This window comes from Peromyscus leucopus, chromosome 7, assembly GCF_004664715.2.
Source record: "Peromyscus leucopus breed LL Stock chromosome 7, UCI_PerLeu_2.1, whole genome shotgun sequence".
NCBI classification, from domain to species: Eukaryota; Metazoa; Chordata; class Mammalia; order Rodentia; family Cricetidae; genus Peromyscus; species Peromyscus leucopus.
In genome coordinates, this window is record NC_051069.1 from 67,291,685 (window position 1) to 67,318,116 (window position 26,432).

The 26,432-nt window shown below is 45.1% G+C and overlaps 2 protein-coding genes across 4 annotated transcripts in view; one reads left to right on the forward strand and one right to left on the reverse strand.

Moving 5' to 3' along the window:
* The window catches only part of Fbxo9 (F-box protein 9), a 32,711-nt gene extending 27,424 nt beyond the window's left edge, over positions 1 to 5,287 (reverse strand). The window contains exon 1 of one of the 2 annotated variants that reach the window (XM_037207796.1): positions 5,269 to 5,287. In XM_037207796.1, the coding sequence (XP_037063691.1) occupies positions 5,269 to 5,274 (6 nt within the window). In that variant the 5' untranslated portion in view covers positions 5,275 to 5,287. Of the gene's footprint in view, positions 1 to 4,535; positions 4,902 to 5,268 lie in introns of those variants that run through there. The other variant, XM_028862612.2, reaches the window with a different exon arrangement.
* Cilk1 (ciliogenesis associated kinase 1) overlaps positions 4,986 to 26,432 on the forward strand; it is a 68,786-nt gene continuing 47,339 nt past the window's right edge. The window contains exon 1 of one of the 2 annotated variants that reach the window (XM_028862614.2): positions 4,986 to 5,752. The gene's annotated coding sequence lies outside the window, so the exon portion shown is untranslated. Of the gene's footprint in view, positions 5,753 to 10,497; positions 10,586 to 26,432 lie in introns of those variants that run through there. The other variant, XM_028862613.2, reaches the window with a different exon arrangement.

Sequence of the window (26,432 nt, forward strand, 5' to 3'; positions counted from 1 at the left end):
TATTCCCAAAAGTGTAATATCAATTCCGCTCATCCAAAAGTCATTTTGAGCTGGGCAGTGGGGGTGCACACCTTTAATCCCAGCACTCAGGAGGCAGAGGCAGACAGAAAGGATCTCTGTGAGTTCGAGATAGACAGCTGGTCTACATAGTGAGTTCCAGGACTGCCAAGGCTACACAGAGAAACCCTGTCTTGAAACAAACAAGTCATTTTGAATCTAGAATTTGCTATCAGTAAATGTTTCTTTGACCTCTTATTTTCTATAAATTGTGCCTGGATCTAGGAGAGGAAATAGAATAAAGTCTGGTAAGTCGGCACGGCTCTCTGAAGACCACCTCACAGGTAATGCGTTTTCCAGCAGGAACCCAAGTGTCCTGAAATGCAGCCATAAGTCCTATCACCAGTGTTCCAAATACAATTATTTCAGCCTAACTAAAAGCAAAAACTTTCCAAAACAATTCTGTGTTTCACAAAGCTCAGCACGTTATAGAGGCTGTGATGTTTCATGCCAACGAAATACAATTGCTTCTCTCTAGATGATCTACTTTGGTAAGTTTAAATGATACCAATGAAAGAAAATTTGTACTTTAACTCTTGTAATACTGTAGAATCAACTCCACTAGACTTCAGATTTGGAGTTGGAGATGGCTCAGCAGTTAAGAGCATTCTGTACTTCCAGATGACCCAGGTTCCGTTCCCAGCACCCACAGGGTGACTGATATACATTCAGGGGCTCGAACTTCAGAGGGCATGATATCTCAGCCAGGTATGGTATCACATGCCTTTAATCTCCAGACTCAGGAGAAAGAGGCAGGCAGTCTCCTTGAGTTCAAGGTCAGCCTGGTGACATACTGAGTTAAAGGCCAGTGAAAGAGTATACAGTGAGACCTTGTCTTTAAAAGGAAGGGAGGGAGGCAGGGAGGCAGGGGAAGGAAGGAAGGCAGGCAGGCAGGCGGGGAAGCCCATCTCTTTTTCCTTTTTTCAGTGCTGAGGAATTGAGTCCAGAGTCTTGCACATGGTAAACAAGTACTCTACCACTGAGCCACTGAGCTGTATCCCAACCAAAGCAACCTCTTCTATTTTCTCTCTATGAGAAACCCAATCTTTCACATTGGAGTGGCTGCAAGTAGAATAAAGGTGGACTGAATTATAGTATGTAGCTTTGGGCCTAATAAATGTTTCTGTTGACTATTTCCATTGTATCCTTTTAGTTTCAGTAAATTAAATGACTAAAATGAATCCTACTTCCCAGGAAAATGAAGTATTGCCTCAGTCCAGTCTGTTAGCTAATAACTTATCAGCAAGGGGAACTTGCTCAACACTCAATGTGAGCAGCCCTACACAGAAATGTGGTAATGTGGGAAAGGACACTGAAGGTTAGCTAGGGATAATACCAAAACCAATGTTCTTGTCCCTAGTATCCTCACACACATGCAGAGGGGAGTATGCAGAGTTTCATACACACATGCCACCCCCCAAAAAGAAAAGCCAAAAAAAAAAAAAAAAAAAGCAATTCCATGTAGTTCCAAAGACAGCAACTTTTATATAGCAATTTTTTTTTTTTTTGGTTTTTGAGAGGGTTTCTTGTGTTGCTTTCAGAGCACTTATAGGCTTGCTCGAGTGCTGGATTAAGCGTGCCCCACGCCGCATAATGACATTTTAACTGTAAGTTATTTCCAAGAGAGAAAAGGTTTTATTACCATAGATCTTTGAACAGAGCAACCAGACACACTTGCACCACAAACAGTATAACATAAACAAGCTCTGCTCACACCTTATCTCAGGCAACCAGCTCAAAGCAGGGGTCAGTAACACTTGACTAGCCGGTACAGGGTGAAATGCTTGGTGCTCTGTAAAGGTTCAGTGAAGACATAAACGAAAGAAGCATTTGTTCTAAGTCTGGACCTTGGGTTTGGATAAAAGGGCTCGGACAGCTGTCTCCCAAAAGGTCCATGTGTAAAAGGCATGGTCCTTAGGTTGGCACTCCTGGACATTGAGAGAACCTGTAGGATCTGGCTAGTGCTTGAGTCACAGGGGGCAAATCCTTGAGACAGACTGTGGGACCTCTTTCTTCTCTGTGTCCTGGCTCATGAGGTGGACAGTTTCCTCATTTACGTGTTCCTGCCAGGATGTGCTGCTTCATCAGAAGCTCAAAGCAATGGAACCACTTGGATCCCAGAATTGATCCTCTAGAACCTTTATAAATGATCACAGGTATTCTGTTGTAATAAGAAACTGATCTCCTAGGAAATACATCAGGGACTCTGAAATGCATGGATCCCACAGAGAAACATATTTCTCTTTTTTAAGAGTCGATTTATCACTGCAAACCCTAAGCATAGCTAATAAGAGAGGACCCGAGTCCAGCAGAATATCCTTTTTGTAGGACAGCCTTCTAGCTATTGCCTGGCAGTCAGACTAAGCTAACTTGATCTGAAGAGCTTTTCCTGCTCACACCAGGGTGCTGCTTGCTCTCTGGACCTGGACTACCATTTCCCTCACTTAGCTGCTCCGACTTATCTTCGAGATTCAGGTGAAGGTTCATCTTGGCAGCTTTTCCCAATTCTCTTTTTGTTACCTTAATTCTGTATTGAAATGATTTGTTTCCTTCAGTGGAATGAGTATACTGAAGGCAGAGAACACATCTTGGTCACCTTTGCTACCTTTAGGATCAAACACATTCCATGATGCTTGGTAAAACACCAGCCTAGTGAGCTTTTGTTCCTTGAAGCAAGGTCTCATGTGGTTTTCCTGCCTGGGACTCCTGAATGCTAGGAAGAATGGAAGTGTGAGACATAAGATATACACAATCACACTATGATCTCCTCCTTTCTTTGGAGGGACTGTGGAGCTGGAGAGATGGCTCAGCAGTTGAAGACTTGATATTTTTCCAGGGGACCTGAGTTTGGTTACCAACAACCATGTCCAAGCAGCACACAGCATCTCCAAGGGATTGGAACCCCCTTCTGGCCTCTGTGGGCACCTGCACATACATGACATCCTGTCTTAGATAGGGTTACTAGTGCTATGATGAAATGCCATGACCAAAAGCAGTTTGCAGAGGAAATGGTTTATTTGGCTTACACTTCCACATCACTGTTTATCATCGAAGAAAATCAGGACAGGAATTCAAACAGGGCAAGAACCTGGAGGCAGGAGCTGATACAGAGGCTGAGGAGGGGTGCCGCTTACTGGCTTATTCCTCAGGGCTTGCTCAGTCTGCTTTCTTATAGAACCCAGGACCACCAGCCAAGGGATGGCACCACCCACAACAGGGGATCTTATGAAAGCATTTTCTCAATTGGGGCTCCCTGCTCTCAGGTAACTCTAGCCTGTGTCAAGTTGATGTAAAACTATTCAGCACACATACACTCATACTCATTCACACACACAAATTTAAAAACAATTTAATTTAAGAAGAGAGAGAGATCTATAAAGAAAATTGATTATTTCTGGGTCTTTTCAGATATGACATTCCATGATTAAAAGTTTATCATAGATCACACTTTATAGGTTTGGTAACAATGAAGATCTGGTACTGTACCAAAATCCACACCATGCCACGCTAGTAACAGGCTCAAAAAAAAAAAAATAGTTGATAAAAATACAGAATGCCTATCTCAAAAATAAGAAAATAGGAAACCTGTAATAAGACAGGCTTTTCCCTGAGTTTCTGTATTATAACAGAATCCACTGTTAACCTGATTTTTGATAGTATGATCTGGGATTTTACTACATTTGGTCAATTTCAGTGCCACTTGAAATAAATAGGCGTTTAAGAAATTTTCACTTTTTTCATAATTGAAAATTACTCAAGCATCATTGTATATTTGAGTAAGTTTCCTCACAAATGGGATTAATTAAATACGAAGGTTTAAGGGCTTAATCTTGGTCAGAGAACTACTTTTCAAAGTTTAGAAGAATAATCAATTAGTGCGTCTTCTGTGCGCCAGGTTAGCTGCACAAAAGAAATCGTTTCGGCCAATTCACTTAAGGAACGACAACCACTTGAGTGGTCTAGTCAGTCTGGTATCTTTCATTCTCAGTTCATTCAGCCCTAGCCGGAGATGAGTTTCTTGGTCACTGCAGAGACGGGATATTCCATGCAACAGTCCCGTTGAGACCTGAGCTGCCACACATGATGGGGCTTAGCGCAGTCTCTCCACCTGCACACAGAGAAGTGGCTTAGGCCGCGGCTACCACGAAATTAGACCCGGAGGGAGCCCTCCAAGTCTGCCAGGACTGTCGGCCACTATCATCACACCCGGGCACTGAAGTCACGGGGGGCGTGCGTCCGGAACTCGGGGCTCCCGAAGACGCAGAGATCGTCTGTGGGCCCGGCTGCCAGAGGAGGAGCAATCAACAAGTGTCTCCGCTGGCCAGGGCCACCTCCCTCGTGCAGAGACCAGGAGCGCTCGCCTCAGACCCCACACTCCCTGCTCGCACAGCCTGGAGCCGCCGGAGCGGGCCTTTCCTCCCCGTCCCGACGGCCCGGCCCTCGCTGCCCGCCACCCCCCCTCCACCTCCCGCGGTTACCATGCTGGCGGCCGGCCGGCCGGCCCCGTCGAGGGGCTCCCCGCGCCCGGCTCCCGGAGGAGGGCTGGCGGCTGCCCGGTGTCTACTCCTGCCCGTCTGCTGCAGCGGGGCTTAGCAGAGTTCTCGGTCGGAGAAGCGCACCAGGCAGCGGCAGTAACTGCGGGCCCGGCGTACGGCAGCCATCTTCGCGGGACAGGGGGCCCGGGGCAGGCGCGCTGCGGCGGCGGCCGGGGACTCGAGCTGCGGAGGGGTCGCCGGTCGCCAGCGGAGGCCGAGCACCGAGCGAGGACCGGAGCGGCGTCGGCCCAACAGCAAGCGAGCTGGACGCAGCGACGGGGCTGCCTGCTCGGCTGCGGAAACTGCGCCGCCGCGCCGCGCATGCGCATGCGCACGGCCGCCGCCGCCGCCGCCGCGGTCGCCTGCTTGGCTCGCAGCGGCCGGGCGCGGGCAAAGGTGATGGCCCTACTGTGTGCAGCCCTCCGCGTGGCCAGGCTGCCCGGCCTCGTTCAACCCGCTTGTCTGGTTCTGAGGCCACCCAGGCAGGAGGAAGCAGACGTTAGCTCAAAATGTTTGGACCTGAGTGTGGAGTAGAGCCCCCTGAGTCGATCCTCATAACTGGACGCTAGGGAACAGTAGGTTAGGCGCCCTGGGCACTGGGTGCCCTGTCGGAATGGGAAGAGTAATAACCCAACCGTCATTGCACCCCACAGACTCTGGACCGAGGAAAACATACGCTCATGTGTGCGGCCGGAGAGTGGTAACAGCCAACGCAAGGCACGTCGAACTACAGATCCCACAATACAACGGGGGAAAGAACGTGCTTCTCCTAGACCTGAAACCCGACTCCTGCAGGGGGACGACGCAACGAGGCACGCTGGGATTTGTAGTCGGCAGGTCCACGTTGAGCCGGAACTTAACACCCACCCACCCCCAACCCTGTGCCACTTCTTAAAGCCCAAACATCCGATTCCACGTCAATAGAAGGCACTCGGATTGCACGTTTTAGAACTTTTTTCACCTACAGGCATATGCTAGCAAAACTTACGGGCTTCGTAGCCTTTGACAGACATTTAGACAACATTTATTGAGTTTCTGTAAGTGTCAGGACCTAACCACCAGGACTCTACATTCACCCGACTTCACAGAATTTAAATTTTTATTGTGCTACTTTATTCTGGAGCTCATAAATGAAGCACGTCTTCGGCAAAGAAATGGAGGTAAAAGGGAAGGGTGCAACTTGATTACAGTAAGAAATTGCAAATCCTTTGTATGTTGCTTATTGATTTAGTTTGTCATCCACCGAGTCCAGTTAATGTTGCCTGCTGGAAAATTGCCTGGTCTTGTTGGTTTGATTTTGTAAAAATAATCATAATTGCAGTGAGTTAATGAGTACAACTATCATTGTCGTGTCCAGAAAGCAGCATTTCAGAGCACACCCCGCCATCCGCATTCTCTCCACCCCACCTTCTTAGATGTTGCGGGAGCTGGGGGCTGGGGAGTGGATATAGATGTCCCATTTAGGGCTGAGCACTGTCGCTTATTCTCATCGGGTTTTTTGGTTTTTGGTTTTTGGAGACAGGAGTTCTCTGTGGTGTATTCACCTGGAACTCACTCTGTAGGCCAGGCTGGCCTCAAACTCAGAGATCTGCCTGCCTCTGCCTCCAGAGTGGGCATTAAAGGCGTGCATTAGGATTAAAGGCGTGCATTAGGATTAAAGGCATGTGCCACCGTTTTGTAATTAATGGAATCCACCTCTAGATGGAGACTGTCCTTAAGAATTAATCTAGTGGGATAGGTCAGGGGACTTGGCTAGGGACCACCCCTAGGAAGATGGGTTCATATTGTAATTTTCCTTCCCAGGATTCCCACCTCCAGTGCATTGTCTAGAAGCCAGCATGAAGTGTTCACCTGGGTCTGTCTGTTCAGGTCTGCCTGAAGACTTTTTTTTTTCTTTCTGCCTTTTTCTTTAAGATTCTAGCCAGAGCCTAAGTATGCTTTTAAACTCCCTAACTAAAAGCTTCCTTGCTCCTTCTCCAAAGTTTCCCTTCCTGTCATGTGGCTGCTGGTCTGCTCTGTTCTCTTCCTCCTGGCATTTCATGGTTTACAGCTCACCAGCCTTAGAGTTTTCCTTGTTCTTGAGCTTCTGCTTGTGTCCATTTTTAAACTCTTTTATTAACAAGACTAAGAACCCCAGGAAGGGACCTCAATTTCCTCAGTATCATATGATGGCTCTGCTGGGACTACCCAAGATTTCTTTGCTGCCTTTTAATTCCTTTTTAATTTTTTTTTTTTTTTAAACAGGATCTTGTGTAACAGCCCTGGCTATTTTGGAACTCACTCTGTAGACCAGGCTGGTTTCAAAGTCACAGAGATTCGCCTGCCTCTGCCTTCCAAGTGCTGGGATTAAAGGCGTGCGCCACCACACACAGCTAATTCCTCTTTTTAAAAGACTTACTTTTATTTGTGTTTATATGTGTGTGCACCTGTATAAGATTATGTGCACCACATGTGTGAGAGGACCCAAGAAAACCAGAGGGTTTGGATCACCTGGAACTGGCGTTACAGGTGACTGGTGAGCCAGGTCACATAGATTCTGGGAACCTAAATTCAGGCCTCCACAAGAGCAGTACCTGCTTTTATTTATTTATTTTGTTGTTGTTGTTGTTTTGGTGTTTTTGTTTGTTTGTTTGTTTGTTTGTTTTTCGAGACAGGGTTTCTCTGTGTAGCTTTGGTGCCTGTCCTGGCACTCACTTTGGAGACCAGGTTGGCCTCGAACTCACAGAGATCCACCTGCCTCTGCCTCCCGAGTGCTGGGATTAAAGGTGAGCGCCACCACCACCTGGCCTGCAGTAAGTGCTTTTAATGGCCAAACTGTCTCTCCAGCTCCCTGCTTCTTAATTCTTTAATCAGCAGAGAAAAGGAACCTGTTCCTTGACCTCTGAACAGCATCACTTTGACCAGTGATGAGTCTCTGCATTAACTGCTGTCCACTGCAGAAGACTTCTCTGACTAGGTAAGGTTGAGAGCAGTGCTAATCTCTGGGTATAAACAAATACTTAAAAGGCAGTTTAGCAATGTGTCCATCTAGTAAAACAAGTCATGGGTTTCCTCCATAGGACCTTAACCTCCTGAGCCATGGACTTGGACAAGGTTTACTGTCTCAGACATGAATTCCTTCCTGTGGAGCAGGTCTCAGAGCCAATCAGAAAGCAGTTGATTTTACCTATCACCTCCATGCCGCTATTACACCAGTGGACATGTCTTGCCTAAATCCTATGTTTTAGAGCAGCCCTTTTCTATGGATGTTTTTATTTGTACACTAAGTTAACTACGTATAAAAAAAAAACTACTTTATATTCAATGTTGGCCAAAAATTCAATAGTTTTCTTTGTTTTAAAAGGAGGCTCTAAAACATAGGCCTTCCGAGAAATGTTTTCTTCCAGTTATCCCTTTAAAATCAGGTTTTAAATGGGAAAAAAAATGCTTTATAATTGTAGCCGGAGTTTTTCTGTCCTGACTGCCTGGTCCCAGTTAAACACACAGAGGCTTCTATATTAATTACGAATGCTTGGCCAATAGCTCAGGCTTATTACTAACTAGCTCTTACATTTAAATTAATCCATTTTTACTAATCTATGTGTTGCCACGTGGCTCATGGCTTTCCCTGTCCTCTAGCATGTCTTGTTCCCTGAGTGGTTGCTCGTGTCTCTGTGACTCTGCCCTTCGTCCCCCCAGCATTTTCAGTTTGGCTTTCCCGCCTAGCTTTATTCTGCCTTGCTATAGGCCAATCAGCTTTTTTATTAACCAATGAGATTAATACATATTCCCAGCCTACAGAAGGATTATTCCACAGCGTATAACAGACGTGATTGGAATTATAAAGATCAGTTTTCAAATGAAGAATCATTTGAAATAGTTTCAGAACTAGTCAGTTTCATTGCAAGTGTTGAATGTTCAAGGTAGGCTGGCCAATTAACACGTGTTTTCTACTCTTCTAACAAGTTAAGAAAATAGTAAAGCTTAATAAAATAAATATTTGTGAAGAGAAATTGCGTACCTGCTTTATTGAAACGCTGTTTGCTTCACAGTGAGAGTTCCTGTTTCATTAAAGTACAATTAGAACTCACGGCAGGTGATTCATATTTCAGTTGGACTCCATTGTATCCAGTAGCCCTCATCACTGGTTTTTATTACCACAACATGTATTTACAGGGTTATAATTTCTCAAGGCCCAGAGTTACTAATCCAAGCTATTTAGTAACCCAATGGACCTCTACCAAAAGTAGATCAAGATAGTTTCCCTATTTACAAGGTAGACTGGCTTGGACCATTAAATTAGACTAAATGTAATCATTTTAGTTACTTTAAAGTTTGCCTTTTATGAGCACCGTGTGACTAATTATGTTCATGTCTTATGTTCACTGATGATGATTTGTGATTCTCACTTGCCATATGGGTTGGCTATCACAGAGTTAAGCAGAGAGGTAGATAAATGTTGACAGAAGCCTACGGGAACTTGACTATCATCTTGTAGGTTTCAACAGAAGCAAAAGGAGGAAGTGATTGGAGCTTTGGTAAATTCGGGGGTGGGGTGGAGTGGGGGAAAGACTACCTTCAGTCTTTAGGATTCAGAAGTAAGTAATGAAAGGAAATTGATATGGTGGTGAGCTGGGGATTATTTTATTTTATTTTTGAGACAAGCTCTCGTATATCCCACAGTGGCTTTGTACTCTTGACCTTTCCACTTCCACCATCTCAGTGTCAAGGCCAAGCCTGAACGGGGGAGTTAAACTCACAAAAAACCCAACAGTGTAAAGGGTTACTGATGCATTGGATAAAATAGTGTTGTTTAGAATGGTGTGGGTCTCCAGACTTGCAGCAACTACCCCAGGAACTTGTGGGGTGAGGCCCAGAAATTTGTTTTTACTAACTTCTAGGGATACCCCTGTGGAACAGTGGATTCCAGGGGTTGAGAGGTAGTTTGGATTTTTTCAAAATGCTTCAGAGCTGTCCCTTAAGATGATTTAAGGGGACGTCTACAATTTTATTATTTATTTGTTTGTTTGTTTGGGTTTTTGAGACAGGGTTCCTTTACATAGTCCTGGCTGTCCTGGAACTCACTATGTAGAACAAACTGACCCAGAATTCACATAGACCTGCCTGCCTCTGCCTCTTGAGTGCTGGGATTAAAGGTGTACAGAACCACGTCCACTTTACAATATAATTGTTATTATTTGTTAAATGACGTGAGTTTGTTCCGGTGTTTCTCAACCTTCCCAATGCGGCAACCCTTTAGTACAGTTCCTTCTGTGGAAAAATTATTTTAGTTGCTACTTTATAACTATAATTTTGCTACTGTTATGAATCGTAATGTAAATATCTGTGTTTTCCGATGGTCTTAGGCATCCTTAGATGCCCTCTCTCCCCAAGGAGTAGGGACCCTTCGGTTGAGAACCACCGGAAGTAGGGTTAGATTTCCTACAGCTGTGTGGAAAGGAGATTGTAGATTGCATCCGGATGATTTCCCACATGGAAAGGTAGCCATTCAGTCTTTCAAACTTAAGTTGCAACAACGCTGAAAGCATTTTTCTACCGTGGTTAACTTCAGACACCAAAATTTGTTGTTTTGAGACATTGTGAGTCTACAATTCAATCGCATTGATTTACATTCAAGCAGGAAGATGTTCAGCAGGGCTCCCTTCTTTGGATGTGCTGGGTCAGCCAGCCTGGCAGGTGGCAGGTCTGGTGGGGCCCGGGAGCTCAGCGCTGCCCTCTGCCGAGCGTCAGGGAGATGACCGCGGTGCAGGGCCGCGCGGGGCCAGCGAGGGGAGCTGCAGGGCAGCTTTTCCAGGGAAAGCGGCCGGTCGTCCCCACTAGAAGCCACTCTGCCTTTTGTTTGTTTTGCTACTGGAGGCCGCGGAGCGGCGAGTGCCTGCTGGATGCCACGCGCTGCCGGGTGTGGACTTGCGGGGCTCGCCCGCTCCGATCCCACTACCCTTGCCTGCCGGGCCCGCTCTGGTGCACGCGCCGCCGGGCTGCGATCGCTGCCAGTAAGTGGGGCTGGGGCTGGAGGGCTGCGCCGCGACCTGTCGCTGGGTGTTGGGCGGTACCGGCTGACCCGAGCGAACTCACAGCCAGGAAGGCTAGGGACTGCGGCTTTCTGGGTAGACCCCGCGGTCCTCTGGGTCTCACTCCTTTGCCGAGAAAACTCCCGACCCCAGGGCTCTTGATGGGTGTGTTTACCTTTCAGTCTGCAGAAGTGGAGCATCCTAGGCGACTTGAAACCTCTGGCGGGTCGGGGGATCCGGATGGGGATGCGGGTGGGTCGGTGCTGACGACTTGGGCTTACCATTTGCCTAACTAGGCCCTTGGCAGCCCCACAGGGGTCTGAGCAAGAATACTCAACACTTACTCGCAACCATTTTCCTCCAGATTTCCTTCTTCTCTGATTTCTTTCTTACACTCCAACCAGATGTTTGGAGGAAGATACTGAAAGATTTTTTTTTTTTCATTTTCAGAACGACCATTTGTTTTGTGGTGTTAACCTTTTAAAAGTTTGACGCTAGCATTTATGGCTTGTACAAGAGGTAAAATTAATGTGTCTTTCTGCAGAGGCGTGTATTCATTTCCACTTATTGAAGAGTAGCTTTCGCTAAGGCTGAGGACATCTACCCTGGATGTTGCACACCGGACCGGATTTCTGAGCTGTTGACAGTTTTTGTTTTATAATTTTGACCCCAACACTCTTTGTAGTAAGAGGAGTTTAATAGTTAGCAGTTTTCACCCTTTTCCTGGTGAGTTGGAGCTTCAGCGTGTGTCCCAATAATGAATGGTGCCCTTACATCATATAAAATCGAAAAGAGCTTTCAGTTAGTGTGGTCAGCATACACCTTATTTGAAATATCCGTGTCTTGACTCTATGCCCAACTGTGATAGGAGTTAATATATGCATAAGTATGCACATCTGAAATAGTTTCTGAACAAAGCACTGTAATTCAGTAGATTCTTTACGTCCTTCCCAGGGACCTAGGACTGTGGAACACTGGGAAGTCAGAGTAGAACTGAGGACAGTGCTGGGAGTTTGGGGGTTTTCCATAAAGAGTTTCTCTGTGATGTCCTGGCTGTCCTGGAACTCTCTGGCTGGCTGGCCTCGAACTCAGAGATCCGCCTGGCTCCGCCTCCCTGGTGCTGGCATTAAAGGCATGTGCCACCAGCACCCAGGATGTGCTGGGAGTTTTTTTTTTTTTTTTTTTTTTTTTTTTTTTTTTTTTTTATTTCAAATGACATCCTGGGTCAGCCCCTGCCTCTTAAGGTGCAACCTTACAGTGGCCCCTAACACTTCCTGCTTTTTCCTTCCTACTTTGCCTTTCCCTTTCTTCAGAGTCACACTGGTAAGTGGGTGGGAAGAAGGGCAGCCTCAGCTGTCAGTGAGACCAACCAGTTTCTGATCATGGAGGAGTGTGCTGTAGGGTCCATGGAGCCTGCCTGAGTAGGCAGACTCCTGCCAAGGGAACTGAGCGTTTATACTAGTCACAAAGAAATCACTTTTCTTACTGAAGTTTCTTCCCTATATGCCATGGTAATTGTTAGCAGGATGAGGAGCTGGCCGTTTGGAGTTTCACTTACTTTTCTTGGTTTTGCTCTTCTATTCCCCCTCCCCATAGCTTTTTAAGGTCCCCAATAAAGCTGAGGATTGTTTCGATTTTCAAGCACTTGGCTATCTTTAACCATCCTTCCTTTCATCCTTTGTATCCGTGAGTCATCAAGACCTTTGAAATGTGTTTCCTACAGCTCCTTCCCTCTACATCTAATCTAATCCTTGCCCTTCCCTTCCTGCAGCTTGTAGCACTGACACCACCTTGTAGTTAGTGTTCCATGCCTGTTAGTAAGCCCTCGTCAAATGTTTGCCCGGGGAGCAAATGAATGAGAAGCTTCCTTCTCTGTTCCCCTCATCATTCTGTTGCCCTTGGCCATCCAAGTTTTTCACGTGATCACTTTGTTATATTTCTCCCGGCCAAGCGGCCTTTAGTTGTCTCTGTCACTTATCTCAATTCTACACTAGTCCATCTGGTTTTTCAAGGCCTTTCCTAAGGGGCCTCATCCTTCATATCTAATTTCTTTGTGCTTAATGTTTTACGGTGGGGGCCAGACTCCATCATGCAGTGTCACCATGGTATTACTCTCTTTAGAACCTCTCTCTGTCCACACTCTCCTGTGCGAATAGTACCCATCCCTGGGGGATGATATTGTTTTGTGTGTTTGTAAATATGCTCGTGTGTGTATATGTGCAGGTACATGTATGTATAGATGTGTATGGCCAGAGGTCAACATTGTCTGTCTCATGTGGGATGTCCTTCTGTATCTGTGAATATGTGTTGCTCTCATTGGTTGATGAATAAAGCTGCTTTGGCCTATGGCAAGGCAGAATAGAGCCAGGTGGGAAATCCAAGCAGAGATACAGGAGAAGAAGGGCGGAGTCTGGGAGACACCATCCAGCTGCCCAAGGAACAACATGTCAGCAAACTGGTAATGTCACGGCCACATGACAATACTTAGATTAATAGAAATGAGTTAATTTAAATGTAAGAACTAGCTAATAATAAGCCTGAGGAATCGACTAAACATTTATAATTAATATTAAGCCTCTGAACGGTTACTTGGGACCAGCGGGCAGGAGAGAAACTTCTGGTTACAGCTGTCTTTCTCAGTCACTATCTCATGTCTAGAAGCAGAGGATCTCACTGGTCTGGTTAGATTACAAGCATGCACCTCTGTGCCTGGTTTTGGCTTGTGTGTGGGTGCTAGGGATTGAACGCGGGTCTTTGTGCTTGCGTCTTTGTCCTGTTGGGTTCTATCTATTTTAATTACTCATTTCTCCTTTGTTCATTAGCCTGTTGTAAGATGTCTCTCTAATTGGTCTAGGTATTTTAAGTCTCTTAGACCTAGAGCCTTATTTTAAGCCTGGCAATATGTCTGTGGTTTCAGAGTCAGGCAAAATTACGGTCAGGCTCGTCTCTCCTTTACAGTCATATGGCTGTGTTGGATTCTTCCAAGATCACTCTCCTCCTTGAGCCTGTTGTAGTGTGAAGACCATCTATAGTGCCTGCTCAGGAGTGGCCGACCAAGTTCTGCCTGTCCCTTCACAGGGACGGCCAGAGTCCTAAACAGGTGGCATACCTTTGGTAGATTTGTAGTAGACATTTCATAGTTGAGCCTAGAGGAGGGCCAGGCTAACCATGCGGTGGATCTTACACTTACTAAAAATGCTGCTGGAGCTTACATTATTCCTGGCTACAGTTCTGCTTCTGGGATCTGTTGCTATTTTTCCTTCTGAATCTTGCCAGGAACATTTCTGCCTTAAAAAAAAAAAAAATCAGCAACCTCTTCTACTTCATTTTGTGGGATCTTGTCAATTTAAAGATGTATTTATCTGCTTGTGGAAGATATCTATATTCATTTGTTTGTTTTGATTTTTGGGACAGTGGTTGTGGTGGTTTGAATGAAAATGGCCCCATAGGCTCATAGGGACTGGCACCATTAGGAGGCGTGGTCTTTCTGGGGTATGTGTGGTCTTGTTGGAATAAGTGTGTCACTGGGGGTGGGCTTTGAGGTTTCAGAAGCTCCAGCCAGGTTCAGTGTTACTCTCTCTTCCTGCTGCCTGCCAGTCCGGATGTGGAGCTCTCAGCAACCTCTCCAGCACCATGTCTACCCACGTGCTGTCATGCTTCCCACCATGACGTCAATAGACTGAATCTCTGAGCTGTAAGCCAGCCCCAGTTAAATGTTTTCCTTTGTAAGAGTTGCTGTGGTCATGGTGTCTCTTCACAGCAATAGAAACCCTGACCAAGACGCAGGCTTGCTCAGCAGCCCAGGGGGCCAGGTGAGCCCTCAGCCTCCCAGGTGTTGGGGTTGCAAGTGTGAGCTATCACCCTGGCTTTGGCTGCGTGTGTTTACGCAGGACTACTTACCCAGTGGTTTCTGGACAGAATTCTGGGAATGGTGACCATTGTAGTTTCATCTCTGTTGCTGGGATAGAACACATTGACCAAAAGCAGCTTAGGGGAGGAGGGTTTATTTTACCTTATGGGTTGCAGTCCATCATTGAGGGGGGCCAGGCAGGAACCACGGAGGAGAACTGCTTGCTGACTGGCTCACACAGAGCTCATGCTCACCTACCTTCCTAATGCACCTGCTGAGGGTGTGGTGCCACCCAGGGGGGGCTGTCTACCCCTTCCCCCATATCAACAATCAAGACAATCCCCCATAGACTAATCTAGGCAATCCTTCAATTGAGGCTCCTTCTCAGGTGACTCTTAGGCTGTGTCCGGACGATGGTGAAAACTGACAAGGACCGTGACCTTTCTGTATATGCTGATGTGTAGATTGAGAATCAGTGTCTCACTTAACTAACTGTTCATTCTCCATTAACATTCTTTGAAGGCCATGCCATTTTTTTTTACAATTGAATTTTATTTATGTCCTTATTATTTATTTTTGTGGTAGGGTCTCATTGTGTAGCCCTGGAACTTGCTATGTAGTTAGACTAGCTTTCGACTCAGAGATCTGCCTGCTTCTGCCTCCTGAGTACTGAAATGAAAGGCGTGCACCACCCCACTCCATGGCATTCTTTTTTTAAAGACAGGATCTTTGTAGTTCAGGCTTGTCTCAAACTCGGGACAGTCCTGCCTTAGCCTCCTGAGTCCTGGCGTTTCAGGTGTAAGACACCACACCTGGCCTGGCCATGACATCCAGAAAAGGGCCTGGGACTAGTGTATCAGACTCTGTCTGTGGCCTTGAGAGTTGATAGATGGCGTGGTTGACTAAGAGGTGTGTGCTGGATGAATTAGACACATTATTCTGAGATCACAGTGTAACCATGGCCTGACTTAGGTTAGTGTTTACCTTTGGACTACAGCTCTAACTTCCTTATGAAGATACACATGTTCTGGCCAGGTACGGTGGCTCACATCTATAATTGCAGCTCAAGAAACTGAGGTCTGTAGATTGCTGTGTTTGAGAACAACCCAGATTACATAGTGAGTTCTAGGCCAGCCTGGACTGTAGAGTGAGATCCTATCTCTAACAAAACCCCCCAACAACTTATTTTGTAAAAAGATTTATTATAAGTAGTTTTTTTAAATGTAACGTTTATAGGCATAACATAACGAAAGGTAAACACTGCTAATATGGCAGCTGTAGAGCCCACAGCAAAATGTAGCATTCACAAGCGGGAAAGTGGCTCAGCAGTTAGGAGCACTGGTCCCTTGAGCAGAGAGGACCTAGGTTCGATTCCCAGCACCCACATGGTAGTTCACAGTTATCCATAATTAAGTTCTGGGGGATCTAATACACTCTTCTGACCTTTGTGGGTGCCAGGCATGCACATAGTATACATACATACATGCAGGTGAAACCCTTATCCACATGAAGTAAATAAATCTAAAACTTAAAAAAAAAAAATAATAAAAATGTGATTCTCCAGAACTAAGATGAAGGATTACAATATCCAATTACTTACTTGACTGTACCATCTCTAACTAAACAACAAAAATCTGGTGTGCTTCAAGATGTGAAACTTTTTTTAAAAATGATTTATTTATTTTTAGTTTGTGTACATTGGTGTTTTGCTGCATGTCTGTCTGTGTGATGGTGTCCAGTCCCGTGCAACTGGAGTTACAGACAGTTGTGAACTGCCATGTGGGTGCTGGGAATCGAACCTAGGTCCTCCCTCCGGGAGAGCAGCAGCTATCTCTCCAGCCCCCAAATGTGAAACTTTTTAAGCTCTGATGTAACACCCACAATTGGACTTTTTTGATGTTCACACCTGACTCTGTAATAATTGTAGTTGAAATGCAGACATAATAAAAATACTCTATGAAATTACGAAATTACCCTCTTAACTGTGCCTGTGAGCTGAAGTCTATGTTTTTTTAAGATTTATTTATTTGTTATGTATACAGAAGAGTGTATCAGATCTCATTACAGATGGTTGTGAGTCACCACGTGGTTGCTGGGGATTGAACTCAGGACCTCTGGAAGAGCAGTCAGTGCTCTTAACCTCTGAGTCATCTCTCCAGCCCCTGAAGTCTATGTTTAAAGTATATACAAATATCATGTATATACAAACATTCCAAAATAGCATGCTTCTTCATAGACTTGTAGTTCACAGAAATGATAGTTAATTCCTTTGTCTTCTTGGATTTTCTTTCTTTAAAAGTAAGTTTATTAGAGAATGATTTCAGATGAAACTGAAGGAAAGGAAAACAAGATCTTTCAAGATCTACATGGTTTTCAAAATTACTGCACAGATTTTTAGAAGGACCCATACTTTTGTGCCCGAGTCCTAATATGGTTGACCTATTTTGCCAAAAAGGGGACTGTGAGGAATGGTGAAGGGAGTAACTTACTGAAACAGGAAGTCACCTACAATCAGCATGGCACTTTACGCATCTATAAAGTGCTCGTCAGCACACCTTTTTGATGGCTATTCTGTGTCCCAGCTGTCTGCTAGATTCTAGAAGCTAGGAATGCAATTATAATGATGCTAAAACCTCTGCTCTCCTGGAGTTGGAGTCTGGGGTAACTATACCTTTGTAAATGTGGCCTTGTAAAATGATTTCTATGGAGAGTGTTTCCATTTACATAAGGGTTTCCTGTTTGAGGGGTTAGGGAACTATGACCTGGGGACCAGGTCCTGGCCTCTGCCTGTTTTTGTGAATAACGTTGTAGTGGACTACAGCCATGCCAATTTCTGTGATGCCTGTGACGGCTTCCCGCCTACAGTTGCAGAGATGTGTAAGCCCTTGGAACCGCAAGTATTGCTGGTTCTTCACAGAATAAGTTTACTGATCCCTGCTCTATTTTGTTTTTTTCATATTAAGCTGCCATTTCATCCTTAATGCATTTTAGTGAAGCAGCGTAAGCAGCGTAAATCCATTCATAAGTTAAACATGTTGTAATCCCAATTTGACAAGATTTAGACTTACCATGGGAACATACCACCCTGAATGTGGGTTGTACCATCCCAAGGCTGGAGTCCAGGCTAGGTAAAAATGAGAAAAGGTGCTGAGCATTGGTGAATATTCATCTCTTCCCGCTCCCTACTGAGGATGCAATATGACCAGCCGCTTCCTTCCACAGTGATTTCCCTGCTATGATAGCTGCACCTTCAAACTGAGTCTAGAGGAACTCTCCCTTCAGTTTCTGGGGCACAGAAGAAGGAAGGCAGATGATTGATTTCCTCCTCTCGAGCAGTCAGTGCAATGGCTACAGGCGTCTTTAATGCACTCCTTTGTTAGGGTGCAGGCAAAGCAAGTTCTCTGGAAGGAAGTGTCTTTCAGGGTCATAGCTGCTATTCCTAACAGGAAAAAGTCGTCCAAGAGTCAAAACGCATAGAAGATTTATTTAAGTGTGTACAGGTGCAGAAATTAGGTCCTGGAGGGAGAAATACAAAAGACGTACTGTTTTCAGGCAGCTTTATAAGAGAAATTCACAATTTTAAGTTACTCTCATAAAGTTCTTACACATTTGAACTAAGGTCCAGAAAGTCATTAGAAACCTGTAAGGTGAAGTGCATTTCGGGAGGCCCATGAGAAGGTTCATTAGGGGCTTGCACACAAGCAGACTCACCATGGGGCAGTGGAAGCTACAGGAAGGTCCTCCAAGGCCGAGGGCTGGGGAGCTCTTCCTGAGGGCCTGGAAAGTGTGAGTGGCTTTGGAGCTCACAGCTAGAAACATTCAGTTTGCCCATAAGTTTATCTTTGTATATAATTGTGAAACTGCATCCTTGACCATCAAGGTTCCAAAATAAAGAATGGCCTATGGTTGCACTGGTCCAGGCCTGTTTCCCAGGCTGTGAATGAGCATGGTCCCTGATAGGAGTGCCTGGTCCTGAACAGAGAGGGGAGGGAACTGGGGCAGAGCACAGGAAGGTTTTTGCCAATGTCACCTTGCTAGGAAAATGGTAACGTTTATTTCGAACATTTGCCAGAATGCTTTGAAAAGAAGCCGTTCCCTGTTTAGATAGAGCATTACCCAAATACAAAAGGCTCCCCAAACAGCATGGAGGGGCCTCCCTGTGTCTGGAGGCCTAAGAGGCCTGCAGCTCCAGCAGCTCTGTGCTGTTCACCCTTCTTCTGCTTTAGAACTTCAAAATGCTTCCAGAGAGCTCAAACGATTCACTGGTCTTTGTTTTGGCCATGAAGAAAGAGACACACTGAGTTTTCTGTACCCAAGGAGGTACCGAAAATAAATAGTGAAGTCTAAACTTCCAATTTGGGCCAGCCTCTGAGAACCTGCCGTGTGCCAAAGTGTGCATTGTGAAGGCACAGAGAACAGAGAGGTGTGGGCTGCATCCCTGCAGAGGACTGTCCACTGGGTCACCCACCATGGGGCAGAGGCTGGAACAGATGTAGACAGACTGCTATGACATCGTGAGCAAGGATCCTTAGCTGTATCTGTCGGTGGGACAGGACAGGAGGTCTAAAATGGATGTGTGAGCTGACCTAGGAAAGAGGAGGCAATTCTTAACTTGGAGGTTTCCTGGTCAGCTTGCTTTAGTCAGATACATTGTAACAAAGGCAGAAGTAAACGATGCAGTACCCATCCGTATTGTGCAACAATGTGGATACACAAATATGGAGGCCCTCACAACTGCAGAAAAAGGTAATAGTTGGCTTTTTTACCAAATTGTAAGGAACTCTACAGTGTACAGCTGCCCTCTGCTTTTAGGCTGAAATCCTAGTGAATCATGGGTAAATGTGGAGAGGAGCAGGGAAACTTGAATCAGAAGTTGAGTTCCATACAGTTAAAGATACTAAGTAGTTTTGTGGTTACTTTTGGTTGTTTTAAAACAGGGTCTCATGTATCTCAGGCTTTGGGTGGCCAAGGGTGACCTTGAACTTCAGTGCTTCCTGCCACCTCTTTAGGAGTGCCAGAATTACAGGCATGCACCACCACACTCAGTTTATGCAGTACTGGGGATTGGACCCACCATACAGGGATCTTAAAGGCCCAAGAGAAACTGCACATAAAAATACTCTGGGGTGAAGAAGGGACGCTTCTGTTTTGGCCAGCTAGTTCTCCAGGCATCTCTTGAGTGATAGCAGAATAAGACATTAAGACATGTCTTGTTGTAGCTTTATGTTGCATTTATGCCATGTGTTCTTTCAAAATGGAAATGCATGGTAGAGGGAAGCTTGAAAGGAACCTCAGGCAAGTAGACAATCACCTCTTCTACATGTCTCTGACTATAGCCTGTTCAGTCATTATGACTGCTGTGTCTTAGGAATAAAATGGCTTGTGTGCTGAAGGCGTGGTCCCCAGCTAGTGGATACAGTCTTTGAGAACTGGTTGGATCCCGAGAGTTCTGACCTACCCGGTGGATTCATGATTTGACAGCATCATTGGATGGTGATGGGAACCTTCAGAAGTCAGTCCTAGTTGGAGGAGGTAGATCACTGAGGACATGTCCTCTAGGGCCCCCCGGGTCTCTTTCTGCTTTCTGTTGGCCATGATCACAGCTTTGCTCTAATGGGCGTGTCCACCCTCTGGCTCAAAGGATACGTGGTAGAGGATAATTATGAATATATCCAACATAAATCATAAACTTCAAACATTAAGAGATATTTTTGTGGGTATGTTTGGGTGGTGCTTTTTGTTTTGTTTTGTTTGTTTTTGTAACTTGAGTGTGTATTTCCTAAGTGTGAGCTTTGGAGACAACATCATTTCACAATGTTATAGGTTGGTCATGCCTGGTAGCACATCCCTTAGTCACAGTGTTCTGCTTTTCTACAGTCCAAAACCAGCAAAGCCAACCAACTGTGGTTGAAACTTTGGAAACAATGAACCAAAATCTATCATTTCTCCTTTTAAGTTGTTTGTGCCAAGTATTTTTAGACGGTGATGAAAAACTGACCCAATAATGGTGCTGATGATGAAAGTCAGTTTATTACCGTCCTGTCAATGGAGCCTTCACCTGCTATCTGGAGTGCTTCTAGTTGTTCTTGATAGAATAGTGTGCCCAGCATCAAGGACATTTAATTAGGTCATCCAGCAAGAACTCAAAGGCAGATATGTTCAGGGAGTAGACAGCAGCCCTGCTAATGGCAAACAGGACTGAGCTCTTGTCTTTCTGTTCTCATCTGTGCCATTGAGATCTCACAGTATAGCACAGCTTTATACAACCACCCTCAAGACAAAAACTCAGGCCGCTTCTCTGTCATCGATCTTATTCCTACGTACAGCCCTCCTCTGCCCTCACCCACTCACTTCCCTTTTGATAGCATGTGCTGGGGCTGTTGTCCCATCTCGAAACAGTTTTTAGTAGGCTTAAATTAATGCTTAGGACTAGAGCAGGTGGCTTCTAGACCTGAATCTGCTAATCTGGGATAAAATCAAGGTCCTATAAGCAAAGGAAGATGAGTCATGTTGCTGTTGAGTGGGCCAGTGATGGCATCTGCCAGAGCACCCTTTCTTTTTCTTTGCATTGTCTATCAGTCACCCTGTTGTGTCCCAGAAGAACTGAGCATCCGTTCCCTATTTGGGCCACAAAAGTAATATCTGAACAATCCTGATCTCAGACATTTAACCTCTTCTTGCTTGAATGTGCTTAGAATTGGTTTTTGCTTGGCTTCCCGCCTGGTGCTAATTTGAATAACACCACTTTATTCTTTCAGTATGGAACATAATTAAGCATGGAGAAGGAAATGACTACCTGTGGTGAATGGTTCTGTTCTCAGGATCCATACATAATGCAACTAACCTTTTCTCTAATATCATTTTTGCATACTTGAGAAAATTTTATGGCTCCCCAACCTCCTTTGCCTCCAGCATTCTGTGCTCTCATTGAGGACCCTCACTGTGTTCTTTAATGTGTCTCTGTAAAGTTTGGCATCCAGACGTGAACAGCAGTTCAGCTTGCTTTGAGCCCAGCATTGCCACGCTGCACAATCCAGTAGACACCATTCCTGTTGTGTTTTATGTGAATGAAATGCCATGAAATCTTGAAGTATGTTGACTTGGTCTGAGTATTATGTTTCTAAATTAGGTTCCACTAATGTACCGTCTTGAGGGGGAAAGTGGAACTTTTAGAGCTATTTGCAATTGCCTAGTGAGCAAGTCCAAAGGTTGTTTGGTTTTAGGGGTGGTTTTGTTGATTTTTGTTAGTGTGTTTGATAGTTAGTTTGCAGTTCAAGAAGGGTCCAACCCAGGCCATGTGCAACTAGGCATATCCTGTACCACTGAGCTACATCCTTAGCTGAGACATATATTCCACATCCCAAACGGTGTCTGCTCCTGTTTCTGATGAAGTCAGGCCGATTGCCTTTGTGTAGGCCTCCATCATACGTCACTCAACCGTGGCAGTGGCCCCTACTCTCTGCCTTTGCTTTCTCCTCTCTAACAACTGTTCAGTCTCTGGGGGAATCTTCCTCTTGTGTTTCTTGGCAAGACTCTGGAGGTTTCCTTCTGCAAGATAAAGACTAAACCTCCTGTACATGCACAACCCCCTTCATAACTGGGCCCCACTCTGAGGTGGTATTTCCTCCATTGCCCTTTCCTTCCATGCACCCTAGCCCTCCCTGGAGAGCTTTCAAAATGATCAAAGCTGGTTCCCACTCACTTTGCCTCTAAGGACTAGGCCAGCAAAACTTGACTAAAATTATACATGGTCAATTTGACATCAGTGAACGAAGAGGCACTAGACCGATCTGTCATGCAATCATTATGTAATTACTTGGTATAACAGCATACAAAGCTGCTACCCTGACATAGTGTCAGTCAGATCTTGCCATAATAATTGATTTTTGTTTCTTGATAATAATGACAAATTGTAACAAGGAAGAACTGTTAGGGTAATTGTGTGTTGAGTGGTTCAGGGTATCTTAATTTCAGTGAAGTACTTCATTCATAAGTAGTTTTCTTAGTAATCCAGGAAAGCATTGTTACAATTATCCAATTTAAGTGGATAAGGAAATAGTGGTGCATTAGCTATAAAGCAGAGGCTTTTGTTAATAATTGGTAGTATAAGGCCATTGCAAAAAGAAAAGCAGAGGTGCCCACACACCACTGTAATATAATCGTTATTAAGCTTTAGTCAACACAATTCATCAAGGAGGTGGAAAGGCTTGAGAGGATTCAGAAGTGCGTGCCAGAGATAATTAAGGAATGGAAAATGGGTCCTATGAGGAAAGCTGTGCAGTGAAGGCTGCAGAAAGCCGAGCAACACATGATGACTGACTTTATGTGCATACACACTTTCACGACATGGTTTCTTCAGAACACTAAACATGTAGAGATCAGCTTGAATAGCAGTGTGCCAGATTGGTTAGACAGGAAGAAAAATGCCTAATGAACTAGGAAACGACAACAGGAAGTGCAGCCTGGTCATAGCAGTCCCCTGGTTTTAAAAAAAACAACTTACCGTTATCTAAAAAGCAGAGCAGATGGAACCAAAATCAACCAATCAATCAGTGTGTATTTATGGGGCTAGCAGAGTGGCTCAGCAGGTAAAGGTGCTTGCAGCACAAGCCTGGTGGCCTGAGTTTGATCCCCAGAACCCATGTAAAGGTCCAGGAAAAGAACTGACCCCACAAAGTTGTTCTCTGACTGCCACACTCATGCCAAGCCACACCTGCCCGTCTCCCGACACCATGCCCTTTCACATACATAACATGCACCAAGATACAAAATAATAATGAAAATTTAAAGATTTTACAGAATTTAAAAGATTTTACAAAATTTAAAGAATGTAGTTCATAGCCGGGCGGTGGTGGTGCACACCTTTAATCCCAGCACTCAGGATGCAGAGCCAGGCGGATCTCTGTGAGTTCGAGGCCAGCCTGGTCTACAGAGCGAGCTCCAGGACAGGCACCAAAACTGCACAAAGAAACCCTTCCTCGGGGAAAAAAAAAAGAATGTAGTTCATTAATTAGATGAGTCTTGACAAATCAGAGTCCCAGTGAGTTGTTTTGTTGTTTGTTGGGTGGGTGGGTGGGTGGGTTTCTGGAAGATGATTTATCACGGTGGCTTGGGAGTCTTAATACACTACAGAAGCAGCTATGGTCGCCGTAGAAAGTATGCACACTACCAAATAGATGAGGATGAAGATGGTAAAGGAGGGACCAGGCGGTAAAGGAGGGACCAGACGCAGCACTGCTGCCGTTTCTCGGCTATGGCCAGATGCCCTAGGTGTCAGATTGAAGCGAGGCCTCGATGCCAATAGTCCACGACGTGATGATCACACATGGAAGAAAGAGGGAGTTCTGGGAAGGGCATGGCATGCAAATCCGCATTTGTATGTTTTAAAGGAAGGTAAACTGTTCAGTGTGGTCTATATGCCTTTTTAAAAGATTCCCCTCTTTCTACTGTTTTGAGGAGAAGCTTTTAAACTTTCAAGCTGCAGTAATGTCAAGTTTACAGAAAAGCTACATGGAAGCTCCTGTGCCTACCTCTGCATGCTCTACAGAGAGCTACAGAGAGCTGGCTGCCTTCAGCAATGGAGGTTTGTTTCTCTCAGCTCTGGGGGTCAGGAAGTCTTAAGGTCAAGGTTGTAATGAATTTCTGCAGGTGAGGTCCTTCTTCCTAATTTGTAGATTGCATGCAGATGACTTCCACGTGGCAGGCGTGGGGCAAAGGAGACAGGACACTAATCCTGTCGTACCCATGGGACCTCATTTTTAACCCAATTGCCTCTTTTTAGGCTTAATTTCCAAATGCAGTCACCTTGGGAGTTAGAACTTCTCCTTACAGATGGGAATGGGGTGGGGATACAATTTAGAACGTAGCACACCCTTTGCTCTGCTTTTCTCTGTTAACATTTTATCCAATTTGTCCCAGACCTGCACATATGCACGCATACACACAGAACGCTGATGGTGCTCAACTTCCCAGTGGTTCAGTTACAGAGTTCCGGCTTTAGGATGGAGCCCAAAGTGATATGCATTCCATGGAAACTGCGCTTGGAGTTCTCGGTTTTGATCTCGTCCCAGCCTTGTGTTAGGTGGTACAATACTTTCTTGATGTTGAATAGTGACAGCAAGCCCCAGCTCCCAGGCAGTCATTCCGTCAGAGGGCGAACAGCTGATCTCCACAGAGGGTGTTGCTGGCATCATATTGTGTTTTGTGTTTACATCCCATCATGTCTACAAAAAGTGCACATCTGTGTGTATAGAAGATATTTAATACTTGATGATAAAGTAGCCCAGCTGTGTTTTGAGCATGTGGAAGGTAGACAAAGCTAAGGGATGGCATTTGGAAGGATAGGAATATCAGATGCATTTTCAACTCACATTATTTTCAACTTACAGTGGCTTTATCGGGACATAATCCCATATGAAGCTGTAATCACATCCATTATTGTCCTTTATCTCTAGATCTTTCTGTGTATTTTCCAACAATAACATAAGTGCTATCACTGAGCCACAGCATATGCATCAGCTTCAATAAATTTATGACAGATACAATATTTATCTAATTTGCTTTCATTTATCTGGTTGCTTCCCTTGACTGAAAAATGTCTTTTTATATAGCATTTTCTTCTTTTTCAGAGTAGAATCCAGTCAACACCTATGTTGATAAACATGGGCAGCTGAGGAGATATGGCTCAGTGAGTAAAGCATTTGAAGACTTACTGAGTTTGGATCCTTAGCACCAGTATAAAAAGCCTGGGTGTACAGCTGTACTCCCAGTGCTAGGAAAGGGGGCGATGCAGAGAAAGTGGATCCTCGGGTCTCACTGTTTAGCCAGTCCAGCAAAACATTGAGCTCCAAGCTTAGTGAGGGACCCTGTCTCAATAAACCAAGGTGGGGAGCAGTAAAGGAAGACAGCCAGAATTGACCTCTGGTCATCATGTGTGCATGCGCAGGCCAGTGCCCCTGTGCCCACATGCATACACCACACACACACACACACACACACACACACAGATGTACACACATACACAAAGGTATCTGAGGTCCTCCAGAACAGAATGCTGGGACTGTGCCTTCAGGTTCCCCACTTTCCCTCTGGGTCCCAAGTTTAAACCCTTATGCTTTTGTTGCTGTGCTTCGTGTTGCTAGCATCCCTGTTTCCCATACAGCACATCTATCTTTCCTTCATGACTCAGTTGATTTGCTTTTCTTATTGCCTCCCTGAGCCCAGTTGGAACTGACCCATCTGGAAGCCAAGCCAACTAACCCTACTCCATATTCCCACCAAGCACCCGGTACCCTGGGCCTACTTGAAATACCACCCCCCTCATTCCTTACCATGGCTAAGCTCTTTGAAAGAAGGGCCTGTATTTATGCATATGTATTAATATTTATGTGCTTTATGAATATTTATCAACCCACAGTGGAATACATCACTGTGAAGGATAGCACAAAGAAGTTGTAGGGAATCAGATCCTGAAGAACAAGAAGAAACCAAATGCCCGTCTGGGGGAAGGAATGAGCGGAGCGTGTGTGGGCTGAGCTGGACTCCTGCATGCTCTTGCAGTTGTATGATAGGGAGTAGGAAGTCAGGATTGCCAGTCTGTTCCCCAAGGAGTCTCAAGTCATGCACGTTTACAAGTACATAGTCTAGGTTCCTTTTTTTATATTGTTGTTTCTTAGTGTTGAGCCTATCATAGACACAGGAAATTTACAAACGATAGTAAAGTACTTGTATCTGCACGTGGCATCTCCATCTTAGGTAACCATGGAGCCGTGGTCAAGACTAGAGAATTACTGTAGGTGTAATAATGTTACTGGCTAACTGCAGGCTCCGGTTCATTTCTTCAAGTCTCCACTGCCGTCCTTTCCTGAGGATCTTATTTGGGATCCTGTGTTGAATTTAGCTGCCATAGCTCCTTAATTGTCTCTAGCCTTACAGTTTCTCTGTCTGCTCTTGTCTTTTATGATCTGGACTCTTGAATCC